This window comes from Engraulis encrasicolus, chromosome 7 (assembly GCF_034702125.1).
Source record: "Engraulis encrasicolus isolate BLACKSEA-1 chromosome 7, IST_EnEncr_1.0, whole genome shotgun sequence".
In the NCBI taxonomy this organism is placed as follows: domain Eukaryota; kingdom Metazoa; phylum Chordata; class Actinopteri; order Clupeiformes; family Engraulidae; genus Engraulis; species Engraulis encrasicolus.
The window spans coordinates 16,395,362-16,422,207 of NC_085863.1; the positions used below are offsets into that span (position 1 = coordinate 16,395,362).

The window sequence follows — 26,846 nt, forward strand, 5'->3', positions numbered from 1 at the left end:
AGTAGGCTAAATACTGTTTTTCGACTGTCTGTTAATATACCCCTTCCTTTCTGAAATTGACTACTGAAATGTGTTTAAGATGTTGCCGCATGTTTCAACGCGATAGTTAACAGTCATCTTGTTGGGTTTTTTTCTAGTTGGCATCCTGAGCGTATAGAGAACCCAATATTGGATTATTCTTTTAAATAGCCAGTGCAACAATTCACATCACAAGGAATACACCTGTGCAGACTCCGGAGCAACAGGTGCGCTGGGCTGCAGCAGTGCTCTAACGATGGGAATTACCCGCGCTCCAGTTATCCATACTCACGGTACTCTTGAACCGTGAGGCAGCAATACATCGGGTGACGTAGTGATGTGACAAGTGGGACTGAGCTACATGTCTGGGCTCCAATTAGGCTATTAGGCAGAACGGCCCCCAACGAGTTTGGAATTGTATGTTATTTTTCATGTGTAGGCTAATGTTGTGTTGTAATTGAGTGGGGAAGGCCATGTGATCTGCTTGTGCAAAAAGAGCCCACTTTGGTGCTGAAACTTTTGGAAGCCGAAAGGAGGGGACAAAGGGGACAAAGGGGTCAGTTGTCCTGGACTCAGGGAGAAAGGGTGGCCCCAGAACTAGGTCATTCGGCCACTTTTAGTTGATTTTGTCCCGGCTGGGCCTGGTCAAAGTTGACAGCGGCCCTCGACATCAAACATGGCCAAAACCCTGTACAGACTCCGGCGGCTGCTGAGGAAGGCTCAGCTCCTCTTCCTCCTCCTCAGCGTGGTGTACATCATGGGGGGTAGCATCCTGCTGCTGCAGCGCTCCCCCAGCATCCCCATCTCCGCATCACCAGATGCCAGAAACAGCCACCATCACCAGCAGCAGCGCCCACTCATCCCCAGCGAGGGCTCTCCTGCTCGGGCACACCACCGCTGGCTGCTGCAGGGTGGCTCTGGGTCCCGGGGGCCTTCGGATGCGGATGTTTCCGATAGGTCTGGTAGCAACGCGCATGCGGGGAAGCAGCAGCAGGCGCTCGGGAGGGTGATGGTTCGGAACCTGAACCGTGACAGGAGGGTTCTGAGACGCCACATGTTCCAGTCAGGTGGTCAGGTCACGCAGAGTAAACCTTCGCCACTGAGCAGTCCCTCGCATGCCTCAGGACGCCATAAAGGTAATTTAGTCGTAAACTCATGATATTATAAAAAAGAAAAGCGCGCACATCCGTCTCAAAAAGATTGGGTGCAGGACTAGCAAAATCACATGAGAACTGAAAGTTAAGTCCGCAACACCAAGCTCCAGTTTCTCTTATTTTAATGTGACGTTTCGGGCAGCATGCCCTTCATGCTGCCCGAAACGTCACATTAAAATGAGAGAAACGGGAGCTTGGTATCGCAGAGTTTACAAACTTGTAATAGAAGACAGTACACTTGACTGTGAGTTTGAAATGTAATCTACAGTAAGTAGTACATATAAGCCCCTCTACTTGTTTTATGTTCACACAACCCTACAAGTAAGTGTGAAATACAGGGGTTGGACAATGAAACACCTGTCATTTTAGTGTGGGAAGTTGGCTAAATTGGACCAGCCTGGTGGACAAAGTTCAATAATTGCAAAGTGCACCAGTAAGAGCAGAGTGTGAAAGCTCAATTAGCAAGCTAAGAGCACAGTATTGCTCCAAATATTGCAATGCTCTGCACACAACATTGTGGGTGACATTTCAGAGTTCAAAAGAGGACAAATTGTTGGTGCCCGTCTTGCAGGCACATCTGTGACCAAGACAACAAGTCTTTGTGATGTACAAAGTAACAACAGCCATGGTATCCAGGGTAATGTCAGTATACCAACAAAAAGGACAAACCACATCCAACAGGATTAACTCTGGATGCAAGAGGAAGCTGTCTGAAAGGGATGTTTAGTTGCTAACCCAGACTGTATCAAAACAAACATAAAACCATAGCTGCCCAAATCACGGCAGAAATAAATGTGCACCCCAAACCTGTCACAAACCAGGTGTTTCAGTTTCATTCTATAGACACTTGGTGTGAGGACAAATGGGGACCAAATGTCATTCAAGAGTGCTACATTGCAAACAGATGGATGTGTGGGGCAGCTAGCTCAATGGTTAGAGTGATCTTAAGTTCAGAGTGTTGCAGGTTCAAATCCCACCATTATCAGCACCTTCATCCATGGCTGGAGTGCCCTTGAACAAGGCACCTTACCCCACATTGCTTCAGGGTCTGTAACCAATACCCTGTGCCTAAAATATCTGTTAGTCGCTTTGGATAAAAAAGCGTCAGTGTAATGTTATGTGTTTTAGACTTTCAATCAAGACATTCCACCTTTCGTCCAAAATGCTTCTTCGGTTCTGACAAGCTCCTTTCACTACCTTGATTACGGATGAATGAGATGAATATTCACAGACAACAGACAGAGTCTTTATCACAGATTGCATTCACACGGTTCATTTGTCTCTGTGCATTGGGTCCAGGGAGCTACATGGGCTGCTTCGTAGATGACGCCCAAACACACGCGCTGGGGGGCACCGTGCTCTACGACTTCCGCAAAATGACCCCCGCCCTGTGCCAAGACACCTGCTCTGAGAGGTATGCCTACACTGCCAAGGGGAGAAAATAGAAGAGGGAGAGATAGAGAGAGAGAGAGAGAGAGAGAGGGAGAGAGAGAGAGGTATGCCTACATTGCTAAGGGGAGAAAATAGAAGCGCACATGCAGAGAGAGAGAGAGAGAGATGGAGAGAGAGATAGAGAGAGATAGAAGAAGAGAGAGAAAGAGAGAGGAGTAGAAGAAGAAGGAGAGACTAGAGAGAGTGAGAGAAAGAGAAGAAGAGAGGATTTGTGTGTGAAGTGAAGTCTGACAGAAAAGCAAGTGTCTTCTCCGGTCGGGCATAAGCTGAGCTCTGTTTGCCTGGGAAGGCAGGTGGTGGATTCTGGACTCTGGGCAGGCAGCTTTGGACGCCGCTCAAGTCCAGCACAGAGCAGCCAGGCGGACAGACACAGACGGGAAGGGATGGGAAGAGACGAGAAGCGAAGAGAGGGGAAGGGAAGGGGAGGGGAGGGAAGAGAAGGGAAAGGACAAGAGGGGTAGGGTAGGGAAGAGATGGGTAGGGAAGGGAAGGGGAGGGGAGGGAGGAGAATGAAGGGAAGGACAGGGAAGGAAGGGAAGGGAAGGGAAGGGAAGGGAAGGGAAAGAGAAGTGAAGAGAGGGGTAGGGAAGGAAAGGGGAGGGAAGGGAAGGGAAGGGAAGGGGAAGAGAAGTGAAGAGAGGGGTAGGGAAGGGGAGGGAAGAGAAGGGGAAGAGAAGCGAAGAGAGGGGTAGGGAAGGAAAGGGGAGGGAAGGGTAGGGAAGAGAAGGGGAAGAGAAGTGAAGAGAGGGGCAGGGAGGGGAGGGAAAGGGAGAGAAGGGGAGGGAAGGGAAGGGAAGAGAAGTGAAGAGAGGGGTAGGGAAGGGGAGGGAAGAGAAGGGGAAGAGAAGCGAAGAGAGGGGCAGGGAGGGGAGGGAAAGGGAGAGAAGGGGAGGGAAGGGAAGGGAAGGGAAGGGGAGGGAAGGGAAGGGAAGGGAAGGGAGGAAGACATTTGTTTAGGATATGTCAGAAGGATTATTTCTGCACACTCTCGTGGTATGGATAGGTGTTTTACGTAAGCAGGTAAGACACTTCAAAATGACACAAATAACGCACATTGTGCCTTTAAGAAAAGGGAAGAGAAGCACAGCGAAGGGGAGGAAAGAGAGGGGTAGGCCTGTCACGATAACAATTTTTGCCAGACGATAACGATAACAAGAAATTATGGCGATAATCGATAATATTGTCTCTCTCGCCATTTTCAAAAAATATAATGTGCAATAAAAAACACATTCAATGTTTCAAGAAGGAGGCCGCACCTTGCATAGCAGTAACATTTGGGCCAGCAGACTCAGAGGTTTAAATAATTAAGATTGACGCCTGCTCCAAGAAGAAATGTGTCAAACAATATAATGACGTAAAAATGCAATAAAAATGTGACTACACCCCTTCACATTTTTAAAGCATCACGGCGGGGGATATATGTTTTTAAATACATCCTCATGGAGCACAATAGGCTCTAAATAGGCTTTTTTGTATTTATTATTAAGGTAAGTTATATAGTCTTTCTTTAACATTTTCTGTTATTTATCTTTCTCAAGCACACTGAATGGCTTATAGGCCTATCCATGGTGTGATGTAAAATAACCTACTGGTGGGGTATTGCTAATTCACAAATTATTACTTAGACAGCTTTTTTCAAACAAATGCACGTTGCTAATTGTCAGTCAAAACCCAAATCAGCCCTGTTAAAGTCATTTCAACATCAGCAAAAAGCAAAAGAGCATGAACAGATGCACAAGTTCCATCTCTCTCTCTCTCTCTCTCTCTCTCTCTCTCTCTCTCTCGACTCTACCCTCGACTGGAACAAGTTGCAATTCTGCGCACTTTAAAGTCCTCTATGAACGCCCATACATTGATTCTTATGAGTTATGAGTCGCCATGCCTCTGTTTCCCCTGTAGCGCGCTCAACCGTTCACATTCTCCTGGTGTGACAGATTTAAATCCACAAATATTATCTTCATGATTTGCTTGCGGACTGCCTACTCAAATTGTTAGGTCTAAATAAACAAGAAATATAGCGAAAATCACAAAAAGAACAGACAACGAACGTCGGGGCAGGAGGCGCATTGAAATAATAGTGGAAACTGGTCGAGGTTTAAAATAACAGCCTCAGAGCAAGTTTGTCGCGACGGCACCACTATTTCATGTTTGCACAAACACGTCTTCGTCGTGGATATTGGGTTGCTGCGCATGTTTCAAAATGAACATTTGCCTCCGTGTTGGAGCTGTTCATTCCCCTCTCTGAGGAATGTTGCAGATGCGCTGACTGAGACTGGAAGAATATTGCGCTCCTAGTCTCTAGCGCTGATTCTTTGTCGAGGCTTATAAGCGACGCGCGGGAACACCAGCGTTCTATTTCAGAGACGCAAGTAGCCTGATCAATGCACTTTTTTCCCAACCAGAACTGCACTGAAACTTAAAATTACACCAACATTTAAGCGTCATTGCGCTGCGTTGGCCTATAACGCGCCATCAGTAGTCATACGGCAGAGAAATGGAGCGAGGGAAAACAAAACATCACGCAAATAACTTATCGTTACTTATCGGGGCCAGAAAAGTGATCGTCCTTGTAAAAAGTTATCGTCCGATTTATTGACTTATCGTATATCGTGACAGGCTTAGAGAGGGGCAAGGAAGGGAAGAGAAGAGAAGGGAAGAGAGGGGCAAGGAAGGGAAGGAGAGGGAAGAGAGGGGCAGGCAATGGAAGGGCAGGGTAGGGTTTTCATCCAGCGGGAAAGAAATGAGCAGTGAAGTGCAAGCTCTGAATGCCATGGCTGACTCTTTCAACCTCAAATCGGGTGGTGCTACAGAGTGCCTGTCCTGTATACTGAGGAAGGCTTGGTTCTGCTGTCCTGTATTCTGAGGAAGGCTTGGCTCGGCAGACGACCATCACTTGACACTGAATGAAACCCCACTTCTTCTCTCACACATAAACACATTAGGGCTGTAACGGTTACCGGTTTTCACGGTAACCGCGCTTAAATATGATGACGGTGAAGATAACCGTCTGAATTTTAAAATACGGTGTTATCTCGGTGGGTTACCTTACCGCACACCGTTACACCGGGATATCTTTCATCCCTGACACTCCTAAATAGTTTGACGGTGACGAGACGTGAGTGACAATTATTTCCATAACTCACTTAACCGTACAGAATGTTAACAGTGGAATCCGCTTATAGTGGTCATTGTCCGAGCCAATTTGAACACTGTAAGCGGTTGATTACTAAAACCGAATTTGTATTATTTCACCTCTTTTTTGTCTCTACCTGTCTGCCAAAAATGAGCGCTGAGAAAGACGAGGCTTATATGCATTTCGAAGCATAGACCACGCACGGGTCGTCATCTCTTATGATGTCAAATAAGTTTGTAAAGTTCCCATTCGACAAACGTCTTCTGGCGAGTTTCTGCACAGTGTGATTCAGGTTATGCATGCAAAACGCGGCTAGACTGGGCACTTGAAATTGCTACACCGATAAATAACACTGTTGCATAGCCTGCTGTACAGTATAGCCTAGCCTACAACGTGTTTTTGACACAGTTTTAAAAAGCCACTATAAGAACTGCTTGGAATTGGGAAAGTCGCGCTGGGCTTGCTGGCATAGGAGAGATGAGAAGGACGAGGGGGAGTGGGAGGGACTCGTGGGGAGACGCAGCCTGGAGCAGTTTAAACTAAGGTAGCATCTCGTTGGCTCGTTTTTTGGTAATTTTTCATACGTCTCGAAGAGCCTATGTTTTTCATTCCCAGAATATGAGAGCCATGATTCACGTGCTTGCTGCCCGGTGTCAACTCGTTAGGCTACGTTGGCTAGCGAGACAGAGGCATGTGTGCACAGCCTCATCACTAGAGAGGTTCTGTGTAAACAGGTTGCGTTGCGTCCCCACTCACTAGTCGAGCCATGCCTGCAGTTCACTGCGGTGCTGTCGGGAGAGCGCAACCCATTCACTGTATGGAGTTTGCACAGCCCGCATATCTGAAGTTACCGTGACCATCTGTTTTCTTATTTCGGGGAAAAACACATATCTAGTTTCTGTACATGGCGCATGGCCATATGTGTTTACTAACTGTAAAGGGGTCACGTGAAAAGGCGTTGGTCATATGGAGGTAGTCCATTCGAAAATGCAAAAGCACCAGGGGAGGAAAAAAAATCTGCGATCGTACAGTAACACAGTAAACTGGTTTAGTTGGTTTAGTTAGTCTAGTGATGGTTGCACATGTGGTTGAAATACAGTGAAAAAACTATGCTCTTACCCCATGGATGCTAGAGGAGCATTTTGACACCATGCATGCTAGGATTTATCCACGTTTTCGATGTCTACTCGTAGAAAGGTATGGAGACGCCGTGAAAGTGGGGGCTTGGGGTGAAATTTGAAACGTGACATTTTGTAATAAATTAACAACAATAACGCACAAACAATATGTTCAAATATCTGTAAAGTAGTGCTAAAACATTCTTCAGGGTCTAAGCTTTCAAATAGCCTACTGTTCCTGTGTTTATTAGGCTACACGTGGATTAGGCTATAAATGATGGCGCAATGTAAGGTTTTTGTTCGAGGTTTGCGGTACCATGACGCCTTTAGTGTTGGCATTTTTAAAAAAAAAAACCGCGATAATACCGTAAACCGTGGTAATTTTGGCCACAATAACCGTGAACCTAAAATTTCACACCGTTACAGCCCTAAAACACATACAAACATAAATACGGACACACCTACGCACACACATATACGCACATGCAGGCACGCACACAAACACACACACGCGCGCGTGCACGCGCACACACACAAACACACACAGATACACACACACACACACACACACACACACACACACACACACACACGTGCGCGCACGCGCACACACACACGAACACACACACAGATATGCACAAACACACACACACACACACACACACACACACACACACACACACACACACACACACACACACACACACACACGTTTCACTGTGTCAATATTGCAGCATGTGGCCATTATCGCATCAGTCTTCAAAAAAGCGCTGTTGGGGCACTTTATGCATAATGGCCAACCGTCGGATGGAAGGAAGTGCTGTAAACAGCGGTATTGATTGAGTGAATGTATTCCGCCACTGAAGTGAAGGGGGTCAATGGAATAGCCCCTCTCCCTCCCGTGGCGGGGTACATGGTTGCCAGATGAGGCTGATGATTTCCAGCCCAAAAAATGCTCAAAACCCTCCAGAAAGTACTAAATCCCACCCAATTCTATTGATTTCTATGGCCAAAAATTTGGCCGGTTTTCCTGCAAAATGCCATTTTGACCCACAGATGGCCATCCTAAGCAGCCCAATTGGGAGGGAAACCGCCTAATCTGGCAACATTGGCGGGGTCCCTCTCTCTCTCTCCCTCTATGGCCCCCTCCACTGAGGCTGCTTGGCATGAGTTGCTCTTCTCCGCAGGGGTGACGGTCTGCCGAGAGCTAGATTAGCTGGAGAATGGGAGAGTAGTGGGATTTATTGTAGTCAGCGGATTTTTTTGTTGTTTATTTCCAGAATTCATGCTTCCTATTCACAGATGTTACCTTTTTCGTGAATACTTACCCACCACCATCAAATTCTAAGTATTCATTATGACTGGGGAAATTGCATTTTCCATAGATGAAAAGGGGGATCTTCTCGATTGTCCGCCATTTTGAATTTCCTGAAATACACATTTTTAGCTGCTAAACTGACTGTGGTTTGCTCATACTAGTAAATATTACAGCTAGACAGCCATCCGTACCCAAAATATGACATATGCTATGGCTAGGCATTACAAAGAGGTCAACCACGGTTCCCCTGCTTCATTGAAATTTTGGGGGATAGAAAAGATCATACCATACCAACATGGTGATATTATTAAAAAACTCCTATGCAGGGAAGCTTTCTGGATATACACATTGGGTACTTTGGAACCTCAAGGTCTAAATGAGGAATTAAGTTTCTCTTGTTTTTTGTAATGCTGTAAACATTTTTGAGCTGATGTGTTTGTTTTACATATATGATGCTTATAGGCCTACCTGCTAATTTTGTACTTGTTAGGGGCCAAGCAGCGAAGCTGGCGAAGGCCCCTATAGAGTTAGTAGGTTTTCTTCATTAGGGGCCAAGCAGCGAAGCTGGCGAAGGCCCCTAGTGTTTTAGTTCCCTCATTGACTCCAGTCAAAATTCTTCTCCCTCTGCAAGTCTATGGCAGCCCATAGAACCGTACATAGGAAAGTTATGAAAATTGGCACACATATTCGAGGCAGCATCAACATTACCCGCAGCGATTTATAGGTCCCCAGCCCCAATGCTCTAGCGCCACCAGCAGGTCAAAGTTGCAGGTACATTTCTGCTTGTAACTTTTGAACCGCTGGTCCAATTTTCAAAAACTTCGTATCCCTGGAATCCTTGGCCCAGGACAAATCCGAGAACTAGTGATGATATTGTACCCTGCGTGTATAGTTTTCCCGCAAATTAGAATTTTGTGAAATTCAATAAAAATGCTATTTTTCCCGCAATGTTTGACCAATTCGCCCGAAACTTGGTATATAGTATCTTTGGGTTGAGCTTCACATGGGGTCTCAAGGAATATTGGATATCCTTTATCGTTTAGCTGTGACAGCCAATCACAATTGTCGTAAAAGTGGCAATACAGGAAGTGAGGTCATATCTCAGCAACCGTTTGTCGAATTAGGCTGGGGTTTTTTACACACATAGTAGTCCATCCCATGACCTACCACAAAAAAATGCAGGCTCCCAGCTCAACCCCTCTAGCGCCACCAGCAGGTCAAAGTGTTTGCTCCATATCTGCCTGTAGCTTTTGAACCGTATGCCGGATTTTCTAAATATTGGGACACAGGTCATCTTCAGACTATGATGCATCCAGATAATGATTTTCATGGCGATTGACAAAACTATCTGCTCACAGCAGCCATTCAAATTTGTGTTGTTCATGGAGGAACATTTTGGAATGTCTCATACCCCATCCTCTGGCCTGACGCGGGGTCACAGAAGGGTCAGTTAGTGACACACACTTAAGCATGTGTGCTTAGCACACATACACAGAGGGGACACACGCGCGGGGTGTCATGTTACGTGTGTGTGCTAACCCACAGACAGAGCAGCAAACACACACACACACACACACACACACACACACACACACACACACACACACACACACACACACACACACACACACACACACACACACACACACACACATAGGGAGGAAGAAGCACTACTGTGAGAGAGAACAATAGCAGTGTAGCAGTAGGTAGCAAGTAGCACTACTGTCTCCGTCTGTCTGTCTGTCTGTCTGTCTGTCTGTCTCTCTCTCTCTCTCTCTCTCTCTCTAATTTTGTCAGTTCCTCCTATTGACTATGTATATAATTAAATGAATATTTCTGTGTTTACTGTAAAATAACCATTACATGTGGTTTGTAGCAGCCCACAACTGGGGGAAAAGCAGTATAGAAAGTAAACTTAAGTTTAAGTTTACAAGCATCATTTCTGTATACAAATAGTAAAAGCACAATTACATATGAGAAACACATTATTATTAATAAGAAGTCAATTGTGATTTCTCTCTCTCTCTCTCTCTCTCTCTCTCTCTCTCTCTCTCTCTCTCTCTCTCTCTCTCTCTCTCTCTCTCTCTCTCTCTCTCTCTCTCTCTCTCTGTAGAGATAATGGTGTTTAGATAAGGGGCTTTGGTCAATCTGTCATGGTGGTAAGAATTTTCAGGTGGTAATGATCAGGGTTATGGGGGGTGATGTTGGGAATGCGGAAGGAGAGTTTTTTCCTTTTATGGTGAATGAATTGAAGGATCAACATGCATGTAATGTAGAGTACACTTATGGTTCACAATAAAGGACTGTTGAAGGTCTCTTTGTAGAGTAGAGTAACTTAACTTACAGTAACTTTATTAATCCAAAGAGGGAAATTAAGGTCAAGCATATTTTTATCTATACTCATAAGGCCCACATGAACATTCCAAAACACATGGTATATACAACAGGCATTAACACAGGTTGAAGTTGAGAGAGAGAGAGAGAGAGAGAGAGAGAGAGAGAGAGAGAGAGAGAGAGAGAGAGAGACTATACTGCACTTTTACACTAGGTTACCTCCCTGAATCTTTGCGTTCTGCAGTCTAGACTGTGACGTAGTACTCCGGCTTGTGAGTTGAACTGTGGAATTCTGGCTACGTTCAAAAAGCACCTGAAATCACATTCATTCACTGAGGCATATGGTCCTTAACCACCCTGTCCCACAACTACGCTTCTACCCCCTCCTCTCTTCTCCCATCTATTCCCTAGCCCAGTGGTTCTCAAGCTTTTTGAACAAACGCCCCCTTAACCTTATCTTAAATCTCCCAACGCCGCCTTCACCTCACCATAAGCCTAACAACATCCCCTTTAACATTAAAAAATAAAATAAACTGATGGCCACCCAATTGCAAATAAAGCATTACCCCCTCTCAGCTGTATTCTTCTCAACAACTCCACAGGGCTTCCTAACACCCCCTGGGAGGATGTAGAGCCCCCGTTGAGAAACACAGTAATAGTATAGGAGTGATTCTCTAATTCGCCTACACTTTTAAGTCAGTGGATTTTATTTGGCAATTCCACTAACTATTAACTGCATCCAATGATGTTTTGGACATTAGAAAACATTTATCTTTCATATAATACAGAAAGTATAGACATAGCATTATTTCCCTCAGCAAGAATGAATATTTAATACTGGTTTTGGGCGTTTTCATGCCGTCCTGTTTTCCAAATGTCAGATTCAGTCTTCATATTAGCATGTAAAGAAACTTGTTTTGCCCAAGACGATTGCAAATGTTGATTCACAGTAATCATCACAATATGACAAAACTGTCAGAAAGACCACTGTCCTTTCCATTATACATGAAATTTGCCATTTTGTGTGTGTCCACGAAAACTGTGTTAACCGTGTCACGGTCTGAAACCTCCTCCATAAATCAGTAATGGTTTGGTCTTAGGCCATACGAATAACATCACGTGATGTCATAACCTCTTTGGCAGGATACGGGAAGACTTTTTGGTAAATTTTGAGCTCCATCCTTCCATAATTTAATCCATTCTTTTTCATGTTCTCATAGCGGGAAAATTGCCTGTCAACTGCGTTATCAACATATTCATAAGAATCTGAATTAGAAATCACATGTAGAAAAACACAGATAAAGCATACAGATACATGAATTGATTAAGGTGTTGTGGTGGAACTTCTGAGGTCCTCAGTTAGCACAACACCATAAAAATGGCTGAAATGTCAACGGTGTTACCGTCAATGGTGTTACAATTAAGTATGACAGTCAGGGTTGCCAGATGAGGCTGATGATTTCCAACCCAAAAAATGATCAAAATCCGCCCTAAAAATCCGCCCAATTCTATTGATTTATATGGCAGTGGGAAGGTTTTTCTGATAGATGCCATTTTTACCCGCACACGGCCATCCTAAGCAGCCCAATTGGGCGGGAACCAGCCCAATCTGGCAACACTGATGACAGTTGAGGAGGAGTATGTTTTTGCCAATTTATATCCATATTGACAGACAAACAAACAAAATAATTTGTGTTCTAGGGAGATGGGTTTGTCTGCTCTTTTTTTTTTCGCCTAAAAAAGTGCCAAATTGTTCCCCTGGCCTGCACTATTGACCATAGTTGAGTAACACAGTTGACTGTTTTGAAAGTGTTTTTGCGCTATTGATCCCTTATGTGTTGGAAAAATCCTATGAACATACACTAGGGATTATCTCTGGAGAAGGAAGTCTTGTGTAAGGAGGGTGACTATATTCAAATCAGACGTTACAGGGATTTATGATGAAAAATGTGTCAGTCTGTATCACAGTGACTCATAAAATCCTACTTATGAAGCTCAACAATCACATTTTCTATATCAGTTGCACAGATTAATGACAACATTACTGCAAAGGGACATAAGCACTTTCAAACATATATTGTTTCAACTCTGTAGTATTTTTATATATGTTTGAAATGACACAGTATTTGTCCATAACACTGTTGACAAAATAATTAAGCAAATGTTCGCTTTCATTAGAGTATTTATCAAATGATTTAAGATTAAGCTTGGCAATTTGTTTGTTTGGAAACTTAAATATATACACTATGTAAACATCTAGGTCATTTAGTTGAAAAAAAATACTGATAATTGACATTTTGCTTTTGCCAAAAGCGTAGGGGATTCGTAGAATCACTCATAAAGTTAGATTGTAGATCACAAGGTTTCAATCCCACCCTTATCAATCCTTTTACCCCTCCATGGCGTCAGTGCTTATGAGCACTTCAATTGTTCAATTGAATTCAATTTATTCTGAGTATCAGACCTCTTATCTGTTGATGTGCTGCGTATTAATTATTGAGGGTGTTGAGATTTCTTAAGCTGACTCAATATAAACTGAGGGCAGCCTTCTGCTATTTGTCATGTAAGTAGAAAAGCAAATAGCTCAGTGTAATATAGTACAAAATAAAGGAAAGTGGTTATAGGTAAGTAGAATATGTACAGATAAGTAGAGTACGCAATTGGCTTAGGTACAATAGTTATGAATGCACAGGTAGGGCAATGGTAAGTAGAGTGGGGGCAAATTATCAATGTAATTTGTAATTTGTAGGCAGTCGTGGAGTAATGGTGAGGAAATGAATATCACAGATTCCATTCAACCAGTACCAATTCCTGCCTCTTCCCTCAATGGCTGCAGTGCCCTTGAGCAAGGCATCTCGTCACACTTATGCAGGGACTGCAATGCCCTGCAATATAGGCAAGTTGTTTTGGATGAAAGTGTCAACTAGTGTAATGTAATTGGTCAGTTCTCTTGGCATGGCAAGTTAGGCTGATTAACTGCTTGGCCCCGCATTGCTGCTTGCAGCTATATTTATTATTAGGGGCCAAGCAGCGAAGCTGGCGAAGGCCCCTATAGAGTTAGTAGGTTTTCTTCATTGTTATTATTATTATCTAGTCACCATTCTTCTCCGACTGTAAGTCTATGGCAGCCTATAGAACCGTAGGTAGGAAAATGCTGTAAATTGGCACACACATTCGGGGCAGACTCAGCATCACCCACAGCGATTTATAGGTCCCAAGCCCCAACACTCTAGCGCCACCAGCAGGTCAAAGTTGCAGGTACATTTCTGCTTGTAACTTTTGAACCGCTTGGCCAATTTTCATAAACTTGGTATCACTGGAATCCTTGGGCCAAGACAAATCCAACGCACCCTATGACGTCATTTTCCGCCAGGATAGTTTTTCCGCCATTTTGAATTTTATGAAATTCAATAAAAATGCTACTACTCCCACAATTTTCGACCAATTCACCCGAAACTCGGTATATAGTATCTCGGGACTGAGCTACACATGGGGTCTCAAGGAATATTCGATAACTTTTATCGTTTAGCCGTGACAGCCAATCAAAATTGTCGTAAAAGTGGCAAAACAGGAAGTGAGGTCATATCTCAGCAACCGTTTGTCAAACTAGGCTGGGTTTTTGTACACACATAGTAGTCCATCCCAGGACCTACCACAACAAAAATCATATCCCCAGCTCAAACTCTGTAGCGCCACCAGCAGGTCAAAATTTTTGCTACATTTTTGCCTGTAGCTTTTGAACTGTACTCCCAATTTTCAAAATATTGGTACACAGGTCATCCTCACACCATGTTGCACCCAGGTATGGATTTTCGTAACGATTGAAAAAACTATCAGCTCACAGCAGCCATTCAAAATTGTGGAAAGAATGGAGGGATTTTTTCTCATCTCTCTGTCTCCTCTGCTCCCCTTGCGCACGTTCACTGACACCATTCTCGGCAGGGGGTCAAGCCCCACTGCCCCAGCCCCTGCACCCCACCCCCCACCCCCTCCTCACACACACACAGACAGACAGAGGGAGAGGGAGAGGTGGGGGGGGAGAGGGAGAGGTAGAGGGAGAGGGAGAGGGACAGAGAGGGAAGAAGGGAGGGAGGGAGGGAGAGGGAGGGGGGAGAGGAAAGAATTTTGAAAACCTCTTGTTGTTTGCCGGTGACAGCCAATCAAAATTGTCATAAAGGTGGCAAAACAGGAAGTGAGGTCATATCTCAGCAACCGTTAGTCAATTTCTGTTAGGATTTTTTGCACACATTCTAGTCCATCCCATGACCTCCCACAAAAAAATCCAGACCCCAAGCTCTCTAGCGCCACCAACAGGTAACAGGAAGTGAGCTCATATCTCGACAACTCTTCAACGGATTCAAACTAAACTTGGTTTACGTGATCACACTCTCGTCCAAGGAATGCACACCAACATTGGCGAGATTTGGACCAAAGGGGGCGCTGCAGTTCCTTCTGTTGCCGTGGCGGCTCTGGCAAGTTTACTGCTTGGCCCCGCATTGCTGCTTGCAGCTATATTTATTAGGGGCCAAGCAGCGAAGCTGGCGAAGGCCCCTATAGAGTTAGTAGGTTTTCTTCATTATTATTATTATTATTCTCTAGTCACCATTCCTATCCCTCTGCAAGTCTATGGCAGCCCATAGAACCGTAGGCAGGAAAATGCTGTAAATTGGCAAACACATTCGGGGCAGTCTCAGCATTACCCACAGCAATTTATAGGACCCCAGCCCCAACGCTCTAGCGCCACCAGCAGGTCAAAGTTGCAGGTACATTTCTGCTTGTAACTTTTGAACCGCTGGGCCAATTTTCATAAACTTGGTATCCCTGGAATCCTTGAGTCAAGACGAATCCAACGCACCCTATGACGTCATTTTCCGCCAGGATAGTTTTCCCGCCATTTTGAATTTTGTAAAATTCAATAAAAATGTTAATTTTCCCGTAATTTTTGACCAATTCGCCCAAAACTCGGTATATAGTATCTCTGGACTGAGCTACACATGGGGTCTTCATGAATATTGGATATCTTTTATCGTTTAGCCGTGAGAGCCAATCAAAATTGTCGTAAATGTGGCGAAACAGGAAGTGAGGTCATATCTCAGCAACCGTTTGTCGAATTGGGCAGGGATTCTGTACACACATAGTAGTCCATCCCATGACCTACCACAAAAAAAATCAGATCCCCAGCTCAAACTCTGTAGCGCCACCAGCAGGTCAAAATTTTAGCTACATTTTTGCCTGTAGCTTTTGAACCGTACTCCCAATTTTCAAAATATTGGTACACAGATCATCTTCACACTATGCTGCACCCAGGTATGGATTTTCGTAACGATTGAAAAAACTATCAGCTCTCAGCAGCCATTCAAAATTGTGGAAAGAATGGAGGGATTTTTCTCATCTCTCTGTCCCTTTTGCCAACGGCACCTGCGCACGTTCACTGACACCATTCTCGGCAGGGGGTCTCTGGACACACAAGAGACGAGAGCTTAGGTGTGTGCGTAGTCTGCTATTGCTCTAGTGTCAACCAAAGCCCCACTGCCCCAGCCCCTGCACATACCCCCCCACCTCCACCCCACACACACAGACAGCGGGAGAGGGAGAGGGAGGGGGAGAGGGAGAGAGAGGGAAGGAGGGAGGGAGAGAGAGAGAGAGAGAGACCATTGTTGTTCTCTCGGTTCCTCTGTCTCTCACATACACACACACACACACACACACACACACACACACACACACACACACACACACACACACACACACACACACACTTACTTCTATATACACCAATTCCTCAGACCAGTCTCTCAAAAGGCTGGCCAACATTACATTGCAGCCTATAGGATTCTTATGTTTAGGATTTCAAGGACATATCTATTTTCAGTAGGCTCCCGATTCTTTTCCATAATATTGTATGTCATATAAACAATTTTACTAAATAGAATGATCACAGAGGATTATAATTGCTGTCCAAAAAGCAAGCCTCTCAAGTATAGAAATGACTTGCTGATATTTTATAGACTAATTTGAGAGGGAATGGAAATGTGTTACTCAATATAAATCAAGGGCAGCACAGGCCCTGCCATGGCCAACCGGTAGGGCACTCGTCTATCATGCGGCTGACCCGGGTTTGATTCCCAGCCCAGGTCCTTTGCCTACCCTCCCCGTCTCTCTCCCCATTTTCCCCTCCAAGGAATGCACCCCAACATTGGCGAGATTTGGGCCAAAGGGGGCGCTGCAAATCCTTCTGTTGCCATTGCAACTTTGGCAAGTTTACTGCTTGGCCCCGCATTGCTGCTTGCAGCTATATTTATTATTATTATTCTCTAGTCACCATTCCTATCCCTCTGCAAGTCTATGGCAGCCCATAGAACCGTAGGCAGGAAAATGCTGTAAATTGGCACACACATTCGGGGCAGTCTCAGCATTACCCACAGCAATTTATAGGACCCCCGCCCCAACGCTCTAGCGCCACCAGCAGGTCAAAGTTGCAGGTACATTTCTGCTTGTAACTTTTGAACCGCTGGGCCAATTTTCATAAACTTGGTATCCCTGGAATCCTTGAGTCAAGACGAATCCAACGCACCATATGACGTCATTTTCCGCCAGGATAGTTTTCCCGCCATTTTGAATTTTGTAAAATTCAATAAAGATGTTAATTTTCCCGCAATTTTTGACCAATTCACCCGAAATTCGGTATATAGTATCTCTGGACTGAGCTACACATGGGGTCTTCAGGAATATTGGATATCTTATATCGTTTAGCCGTGAGAGCCAATCAAAATTGACGTAAACGTGGCGAAACAGGAAGTGAGGTCATATCTCAGCAACCGTTTGTCGAATTAGACTGGGATTTTGTACACACATAGTAGTCTAGCCCATGACCTACCACAAAAAAAATCAGATCCCCAGCTCAAACTCTGTAGCGCCACCAACAGGTCAAAATTTTAGCTACATTTTTGCCTGTAGCTTTTGAACTGTACTCCCAATTTTCAAAATATTGGTACACAGGTCATCCTCACACCATGTTGCACCCAGGTATGGATTTTCGTAACGATTGAAAAAACTATCAGCTCACAGCAGCCATTCAAAAATGTGGAAAGAATGGAGGGATTTTTTCTCATCTCTCTGTCTCCTCTGCTCCCCCTGCGCACGTTCACTGACACCATTCTCGGCAGGGGGTCAAGCCCCACTGCCCCAGCCCCTGCACCCCACCCCCCACCCCCTCCTCACACACACACAGACAGACAGAGGGAGAGGGAGAGGGAGAGGGAGGGGGGAGAGGGAGAGGGAGAGGTAGAGGTAGAGGGAGAGGGACAGAGAGGTAAGAAGGGAGGGAGGGAGGGAGAGGTAGGGGGAGAGGAAAGAATTTTGAACACCTCTTGTTGTTTGCCGGTGACAGCCAATCAAAATTGTCATAAAGGTGGCAAAACAGGAAGTGAGGTCATATCTCAGCAACCGTTAGTCAATTTCTGTTAGGATTTTTTGCACACATTCTAGTCCATCCCATGACCTCCCACAAAAAATCCAGACCCCAAGCTCTCTAGCGCCACCAATAGGTAACAGGAAGTGAGCTCATATCTCGACAGCTCTTCAACGGATTCAAACTAAACTTGGTTTACGTGATCACACTCTCGTCCAAGGAATGCACACCAACATTGGCGAGATTTGGACCAAAGGGGGCGTTGCAGTTCCTTCTGTTGCCGTGGCGGCTCTGGCAAGTTTACTGCTTGGCCCCGCATTGCTGCTTGCAGCTATATTTGATTTTTGTACTTGATGAATTTCCATGGTTGCTTGTAACTTTTTCTTTTTTAACTTTTAATCCACTTTTTCTAATGACTAATGTATTTTGAGTACGGCACACCAGTGATTTGGTTTGCGCTACAGGAAATACCCACGCCCCCTTACGCACACCTGCTGTGGATCTCCAATTTATTTGGGCGTTGGCAAACCATTTCTCTGAGGACTCTGATGAAGACGCATGTCGAAACGTTAGTCTCACTGCACTAAAAAATAAATTACAGAAAATAGACATCCGTGTGGCACCAGATTTATTTCCCTTTTTGCCTATGTTTTGGTCCTGCTCTGGTTGCACCGGATTGTTAATTTAGAAGCGCGGAGTGCGTATCTCCTTTGTTTTACTAGTAAATATTAGTTCACTATAGTGAATTGTAGCAGGATGAAATGCCGGCTTAATTGCTGCGTGCACGCCATTGGCTACGTAAGCGTCACAGCTCAGTCTGTGACAGAATAATCATGAAAAGGTCAAATTTGGCAGTAGAGACAGCACAGTTTCAAAGAGCAGCTAGTTGCAATTCCTACTCTGTCCACCATCCTACTCAGTGCACCTTTAAATGTGCCCTGCTGAAGCTGCTGGAACCATTCAGTGTGCCTTCATGGCTTCAGTAGGTAGTGATGTGATGGGCAAAATTGATTCATTAGATTCATTACAATCCAGTGACGCATATTCCAAATGACCTGGTTTTGACCAGTCCAATTCAACCAGGTGATCATTCAACCAGCCAATCACCTGGCTGAATTGGACAGGTAAACCAAGTAATTTGGACTGTGTGACGCTGGATTGTAACTAATGTATCCATTCTACCCATCAGTGCCAGTGGGTGAGACACAATACAAGACAACCTCAGACTGCATTATTGAGCAAAAAACACGAGTCAGTTGGCCTCAACTGTCGTTTAATTTTTAACTGTTTAAACTATGAATGTAGTCTACTGAATGTAAGAAACTGCCAAGTCAGACTCTTGGCATGCTATGTTTGCGGCCGATTTGGAGTGATTATTGACACTTTTGTGAAAAAAAATGCTGCATGAGGCTCAACTGTCATGATACATAGGGGAACTTTTTTTAACAATGTTGCCCGGTCAACAGCATCATTAGCGCCTATATTTCAGAGGGAATGTTGTTTTTTAAAGTTGTTGCTGATGCAAATTCTCTTGACAAAGGTGTTATAGTGATAAACCATGATATAGTAATACACATCTTGGTAACACTTTATTTTAGGGATACATCTATTAATCTATCTACTAATTTAGGGATACATCTATTAATCTATCTACTAATACATACAATGTCCCTGTATAAGTAACTTGTAAGGCATGTACTAAGCAAAATAAAACATTTGTTAGGCATGTATTAGCATATGTCTTGTTCATGTACAATAAGGGATTTATTACCAATTTAACCTTAGTAAGGACCTAGTAGGCCTTAGCGTTTGCTTAGTACATGCCTTACAAGTTATGCAGGCATTAACTTTGTATGTATTAGTGCTAATAGATGTATCCCTAAAATAAAGTGTTACCAACATCTTATCGTGTGGTTGCCCAGAAACACTGCACAAAAATCTGCCCCTGCCCTGTCTGTGTGTCATGTTATGAGTGGCGACATGCTGCTGAGTTTGACTGTTGTCATGGTAATGGAAACCCTCCCGTGGGCGCAGTGGGTTCCAGTACGCGGGTCTGGAGTACGGAGCCGAGTGTCACTGTGGCAACAGCATCGCGGGTCCTGAGGCGCGCCTGGAGGAGTGCAACCTGGACTGCAAGGGGGAGAAGGGCGCCCCCTGTGGCGGCATCCAGCGACTGTCCATCTACAAGGTGGATAGGAAGCCTCCAGGTCAACGCAAATGTGAGTGCAAAACAAATTGTGATGGATTTGTTGTTTTTTTGTCCCCAAAACAGAGGATCTGTTATACAAAGCATAATTGCCATGCACAGAATGTCCTCAACATCACACAAGATTCAACACACTGTTTGTTTGCTGATATATTGTTTGTTCTTTTTTTTGGATAGGCCTACTTAGCATTCTTTTGATCCAATGAATCAGTACACAAAAAGCACACAGACAGTCTTACAACAATTTATTTTGTTTATTATGTTTTTTTGTGGACTTGCACCTGAATAATATTTGTATTCTTTGGAGTTGAGTACACACATGCTGTTGGCAACATACTAAGTATTTTACATACTATATAGTATTCAACATACTGTACTTTTTTCCCTTTTCAGACAGCAGTCTGCACTACCGGGGTTGCTTTCAGAAGCCATACGATGCTCGTGCCTCTTTGCATCACATAATTGAGTCTTATTCAACTCTGGAAGGCTGCATTGAAGGCTGCACTGAAATGGTTAGTCTGGAGTAGGGCTTGACATTCACTTTTTTGCTTACTGGCCACTGTGGCTAGTTTTTTACCCACACATTTTATATTGTTTTTTTCTTTCTTTGTCATGATCTTGTACATCTAACCTCAGAAGATGAGGTGCTAAAGTAAGAAGTCGAGTGCACAGCTTTCTACATGGAAATAAATCAAACAAATAGAAATTGAGTATCTGAGCTTTTTCTTGAACTTAACAGTAAATACTAGCAATGATATTGATACACAAAGGGCAAACTGCAGAATAAAGTCATACCATGGCATACCATAGAATAAGTTACCTGCCAAATTGGCTAGTGAGACTGCAAGTATTACTAGCCACAGCCAAGTTTTACCAGCATTTGGCCGGTTATAAACAGACTATAGTCTGTACCTCTCTGCTCGTTTAACAACTCATGCAATATATTCTTTCCATCTTTCCAACACTGGATGAAATATTGCAAAAGGAAAGAATATCGAGCACTCTATAGTCGTTTCTCCAGGTTGAAGGGGTGCATCTGGTTATTCCTTTTAGGACTTGACAGACTTATGAACTGTATCCAAAGCCTCCTTTGAGTCAAGGTGGTAGTTGAAGTATTAAAAACCCTTTATTTATTTCCTCTAACCACGCCCTGATGAAGGCCAGACGGCTGAAACCGGTCTGCGTTTTTAACATGTTTACCCCGATGTAAGATAAAGGGTTTTTAATACTTCAACTACCTTGACTCAAAGAAGAGTGCTTTGGATACAGTTCATAAGACTGGATGAAATATCTCCGACACCAATGGCATACTGAGATGAATCCTTGTCGACCCATTTTCAGCCAGAGGGAGGAAGAACTGGCCATGTTTATTTTAGGTCCCATAGTCTTGAAATGAGGATTAAACAAGTCTGTCATAAAATATGGAGGCAAACAAGTGTTATACACCCACATCAATATAAGCATACAGTGTACCAAATACAAAGAGTGAGCTCAGTTGAGTTGAGTAGTTTATTTGTCACATGCAAAGCCATAACCAAGATTACAACATGTCGTGAAATTACAGGTGCCATTGTGATAAGATGCCATTGTCATAAGATGCCGTTGTGTGGTTGGTTATTATACTTTATGCCACTGTTTTTTGCAATACATTTTACATTTTATCTATGCTAGAATGCACATTTTTTTAAAACCAAAATATAGGTCTGCACAGCACAGTGAAAAAAACACAGTATACAGCATATTGAGAATGTTAAGCTCTACCAACCACTGTAATCCTATTTTCTTTATAACGATCCACTGGCATCTAAACATTTTCTTAACTGCTATTAAATTCCTTTTGCACTTTATTGATCCCGACCTTGATCGCAGCTGCTTGTGTCCAAACAGGAGTACCCTCTAGTTGCAATAAGGGGAGCTTCAGTGAGGGGCCGTGGCCAGGGGCCCTCCTGTGTGTGTATGCACGCCTCAGACGCCGTGACCCTGCACAACCGAGTGGCAGAGAGCTGGTGTCACCCTGGCAACCACACTAGCAACGTCAACACCAGCAGCAACCCTCCCCTGGAGCCCTACCAGGTCTACCACACTCCAGCCTTAGGTCAGTACTGCCAGGTCTACCACACTCCAGACTTAGGTCAGTACTGCCAGGTCTACCACACTCCAGCCTTAGGTCAGTACTGCCAGGTCTACCACACTCCAGACTTAGGTCAGTACTGCCAGGTCTACCACACTCCAGCCTTAGGTCAGTCCTACCAGGTCTACCACACGCCAGCCTTAGGTCAGTACTGCCAGGTCTACCACACGCCAGCCTTAGGTCAGTACTGCCAGGTCTACCACACGCCAGCCGTCAGTCCTATCAGGTCTACCACACGCCAGCCTTAGGTCAGTACTGCCAGGTCTACCACAGTCCCACCTTAGGTCAGTACTGCCAGGTCTACCACATGCCAGCCTTAGGTCAGTACTGCATTTAAATCATCAGCCTCCATGTTATGTCAAGTAAACAAAGCTAATAATATAATGTAGAGGAGGATAATTAGCTGTCATGTCGCATAAACTCAGATTGGTGAGGGAAGTGCAGTGACACTCCTCTACCCCAAAGACACACACACACACACACACACACACACACACACACACACACACACACACACACACACACACACACACACACACACACACACACACACACACACACACACACACACACACACACACACACACACACACACACACACATGAACGCGTGCACGCACACACACACACACACATCCCTCATACACAATTAAGATACACACACACACACACACACACTCTCTCACACACACTCTCTCTCTCTCTCTCTCTCTCTCTCTCTCTCTCTCTCTCTCTCTCTGTTTGTCTCTCTGTCTGTCTCTTTTGCTGTCTCTCTCGCTGTCTCTCTCAGTCTCTCAGTGTCAGTCTCTGTCTCTCTCCCTCCCTCTCTCTCTCTCTCTCTCTCTCCCTCTCTCTCTCTCTCTCTCTCTCTCTCTCTCCCTCTTTATTTATTTATTATGTTTCCTGTGGACACATATGCCCTGTGTATTTTGGTCTGTTCAGATGCCAGGTGCAGAGAGCGGACGTTTCTGTCTGAGTCGTCTGCTCCGCTGGTGGCGCTGGCTAGCTTCCCCGGGGCGGGCAACACGTGGGTGCGGCACCTCATCGAGCTCAGCACCGGATACTACACAGGAAGCTTCTACTTCGATGGAGCACTCTTCAACGGAGGTGAGATATGATATGATAGGCAGGCTTACATTGACGGGTGCTCATGGCCGTAGCCAGGAGTTTGAAATAAGGGAGGTCCACAGTGCGTGCGGAGCGCCAACATCTTTTTAAAGGTGCACTGTGTAGGATGGCTGAAAATATCTATTTCTGTAAAATTAAATGGAAAAGATCCCCTTTGTCATGTATAAAAACTGCAATTTTCCCAGTCATAATGAACACTTAAAATTTGATGGTGGTGGTAAGTATCATCAATTCTGGAAATAAACTACTAAATACATGCAAAAAAAATATGTATGCAAAAACAGATTGAAAAAATACATTATTTTCTCTAAAAATTAGGGAGGTCCGGACCTCCCTTACCTCATATGTGGCTACGGCCATGCTGGTGCTTCCTCTCAAATGTCTAAATACTCCACCAACTACAGTGGAATTAGCTTTACAAAGTGAATGTGGCTGATATATCACGCTACCACTTTGTACTCATCAGTGAAACTTACACTATAACTGACTCAATGAAGGTGTGATATACAGTTCACCTTTTGACCTCCAAAAGTTAATCAATTTGTGTACTTTGTATACTGTGTACAGTACTAGAGGACTGAATATCTTGTCCTTTGCTATTTTGCTGACTGTGAGGTTATAGGTTCTGCACAATTTTTTCCTGAATTTCCCCCTGGGGATCAATAAAGTTACTCAACTCTACTCTACTACTACTCTACAAAGGGGTACATGAAGTGAGGGGAACTGAACTGAAGTATGGGATTAGCTGTTGAAAACACTGGGTCTTTCTCAAAACCTAGGCCAGTGTCCTTCCAAGTGTATCAGCCTAATTAGTCACGCCCAGTGATTGGATACTCTTTATTAGTCACACCCAGTGATTGGATATTCTGTAGAATTCACCAAAAAGTATCCAATCAATTAGACTGATACACTTGGAAGGACACAGTCCTAGGTTTTGAGAAAGACTATCTATCTCTGTATCTGAAAGTCAAGGATCCTGGCCTTGCTAGGACATGAAACGCCCAGTGATTGGATACTCTGGTGAACTCCGCTGAGTATCCAATCACTGGGCGTTTCACGTCCTAGCAAGGCCAAGATCCTTGACTGATTTCAGATACAGACATTGTGTGCTTGCACTCCTACTAGGCTTCAAAGGGGAGAAGGACTACTGGAAGAAAGGAAGGACCATCTGTGTGAAGACCCACGAGAGCGGGCAGCGGGACATCGAGATGTTTGACGCCGGCATCCTGATCCTGCGGAACCCCTACCGCTCCCTGGTGGCCGAGTTCAACAGGAAGTGTGGCGGCCATGTTGGCTACGCCACAGAGAGACACTGGCGCAGCAAAGGTCAGATTCGTGAGCTGCTGTTATTACCAGAGAGAGTAGAGAGAGAGAGGTTCCATTGGCCCATTGTTTCCTGGTTCTATTATGGCCCCCCTTAGGCAGACCTAGGCAGACCTAAGGACTGTTCTATTCATTGTAGGAGCATTATGACACGGCTCTTTAGGCAGACCGGAACCTGGTCGCGTTAGGTGCCCATAGAAACCTATTATGTTGGCATATCTCTATATAAAGAATCTCTGTTATTACTGTTGGCATAATGCCATTAGTGGTACCAGAGATTCTTTAAGTATATAGAGATATGCCAATGTAATAGGTTGCTATGGGCACCTAACATGACCAGGTTCCGGTCTGCCTAAAGGGGCGTGTCATAATACTCCTAGCATTGAATAGAACAGTCCTTAGGTCTGCCTAGGTCTGCCTAAAGGGGGATTTCCCCCCCTCCCCCTTGCAATAATAGAACCCGGAAACAATGGGCCAATGGAACCTCTCTCTCTCTACTCCCTCTGGTGATACTGCTACTACTACTATTACTATTACGACTACTACTACTACTTACCATTATTAGTAATGCTATTAGTAGTAGTAGTACTGTATTACTAATAGTCCTATTATTAGCCTACTAATACTACCATTACTACTACTACTACTACAACTAGGCATTAGTCATGCTGTTACTTCTACTACTACTACTGCTGCTACTACCAAAGATTCTTTTCATTCTAACGTCTTCATAATAGACCGTCTCTGCTACTGCTACTACTACTACTACTACTACGACTTCGACTACTAATGCTACTGCTACTAGCGACACTGGGGCTGCAAAGTTTTGCTGCCTGATCTTAGACACCCTGGAAATATTTGTAATTCTGATAGTAATTAGAGCTCGATACTGTTTAGAGTTTGATACTTGTGCTGATGATGATGATAATATTTCCATTTATTTATTTATATATTTAACCTTTTTTTTTCAGGAAATTAGACCAGTTGAGATTAAAAACACTTTTATAAGGGCAACCTGGCCAAGTGGCAGCACAAGTTACAAAATTAAAACAATCAGTTGCATTAAAATAATAAATTAAATACAATAACAAATCAATTAAAACAATCACAAATGAGGGACTCAGTCTCAAGTGTTCCCACCCTGCCCTGGAATTAAAATCGCTCAATGAAATGAGTTCCGTTAATTTCAAGTCCTTTTGTAATTCCATGAGGTGGGAGCAGAAAAAACAAAGACCCTTTGCCCTTGTTCTGTAGGAAAGCAAGGAGCAGAGTAACAAATGGTCATTGGAATGCAGACTATAAGAATCAACGTAAATATCTTCCCTTCACATCAGATTGGCTACAGTTTGCGGAGACCCACATAGTTAGTTACTACTACTACGATTACTGCTACTCATGCTATTGCTATACGACAGAAAGCGACAAAAGGTACCGTACATGAAGCCCAGCGGTGACAGTTTGAGGTACCCCTGTGAAAAAAAACAAATCCAAACCGTCTTATCGAGCCGAAAGTTTCGGTATTTGAACAGATTTTCTATCTTGAGTGGTTCTTCAAAACGAATGGATCGTAGAAATAGATGAAAATGAATAAAAAGAAACGGGGGAATAACAATAGTACGCTTGCCGCACTAATAATAATAAGAAACGGGGGAATAACAATAGTATGCTTGCTGCTTGATGCAAGGTGTGTTCCCCTTTTAATAACATTATCTTCCCTCCTCTTCAGATTGGCCTGAGTTTGTGGAGAGCCATGCGTCGTGGTGGGCGTCCCATGCGTTGTCGTGGCTGCGGTGGGGCCGGCGTCTGCTGGTGGTGCACTTTGAGGATCTGCAGAGCGACATCCTGCCCCAGTTGCGCCTCATCACCTCCTTCCTCAACGCCAGCATCAGCACCACCGTCGCCCTCGGCGACCGCCTCCCAATCACCCCTGACGACCGCCTCCTCTGCGCCGAGAGCGGCAGTTCCGACGGACAATTCAAGCGCTCGGGGCCCCGCAAGCCGACCTTCGACCCCTACACACCGGCCATGAGGGAGATGGTTGACAGGTACATACGCACGGTGGACCAGGCGCTCAGAAACAGGAACTTCAGAGGCCTGCCCCAGGAGTACGTGCCCATATGA

General features: G+C 44.4%; 1 protein-coding gene across 1 annotated transcript; it reads left to right on the forward strand.

Annotated features, from left to right (window-relative positions):
• The first annotated feature begins 694 nt into the window (after nt 1–694).
• LOC134451726 (sialate:O-sulfotransferase 1-like) lies at nt 695–26,846 on the forward strand. The gene is made up of 8 exons (XM_063202128.1): nt 695–1,154; nt 2,472–2,586; nt 19,973–20,157; nt 20,538–20,656; nt 22,032–22,239; nt 23,217–23,381; nt 24,528–24,728; nt 26,452–26,846. Exons 1-8 carry the CDS (start codon nt 695–697, stop codon nt 26,844–26,846), a joined length of 1,848 nt encoding a protein of 615 aa, XP_063058198.1.

Bases quoted from the DNA above. Each gene is read 5' to 3' on its own strand.
- LOC134451726 (XM_063202128.1), top strand. From the start codon at position 695: ATGGCCAAAACCCTGTACAGACTCCGGCGGCTGCTGAGGAAGGCTCAG. The intron at 2,587-19,972 runs GTATGCCTACAC...CCGTGGGCGCAG, and splicing joins CAAGACACCTGCTCTGAGAG to TGGGTTCCAGTACGCGGGTC. The intron at 24,729-26,451 runs GTCAGATTCGTG...CCTCCTCTTCAG, and splicing joins GAGACACTGGCGCAGCAAAG to ATTGGCCTGAGTTTGTGGAG.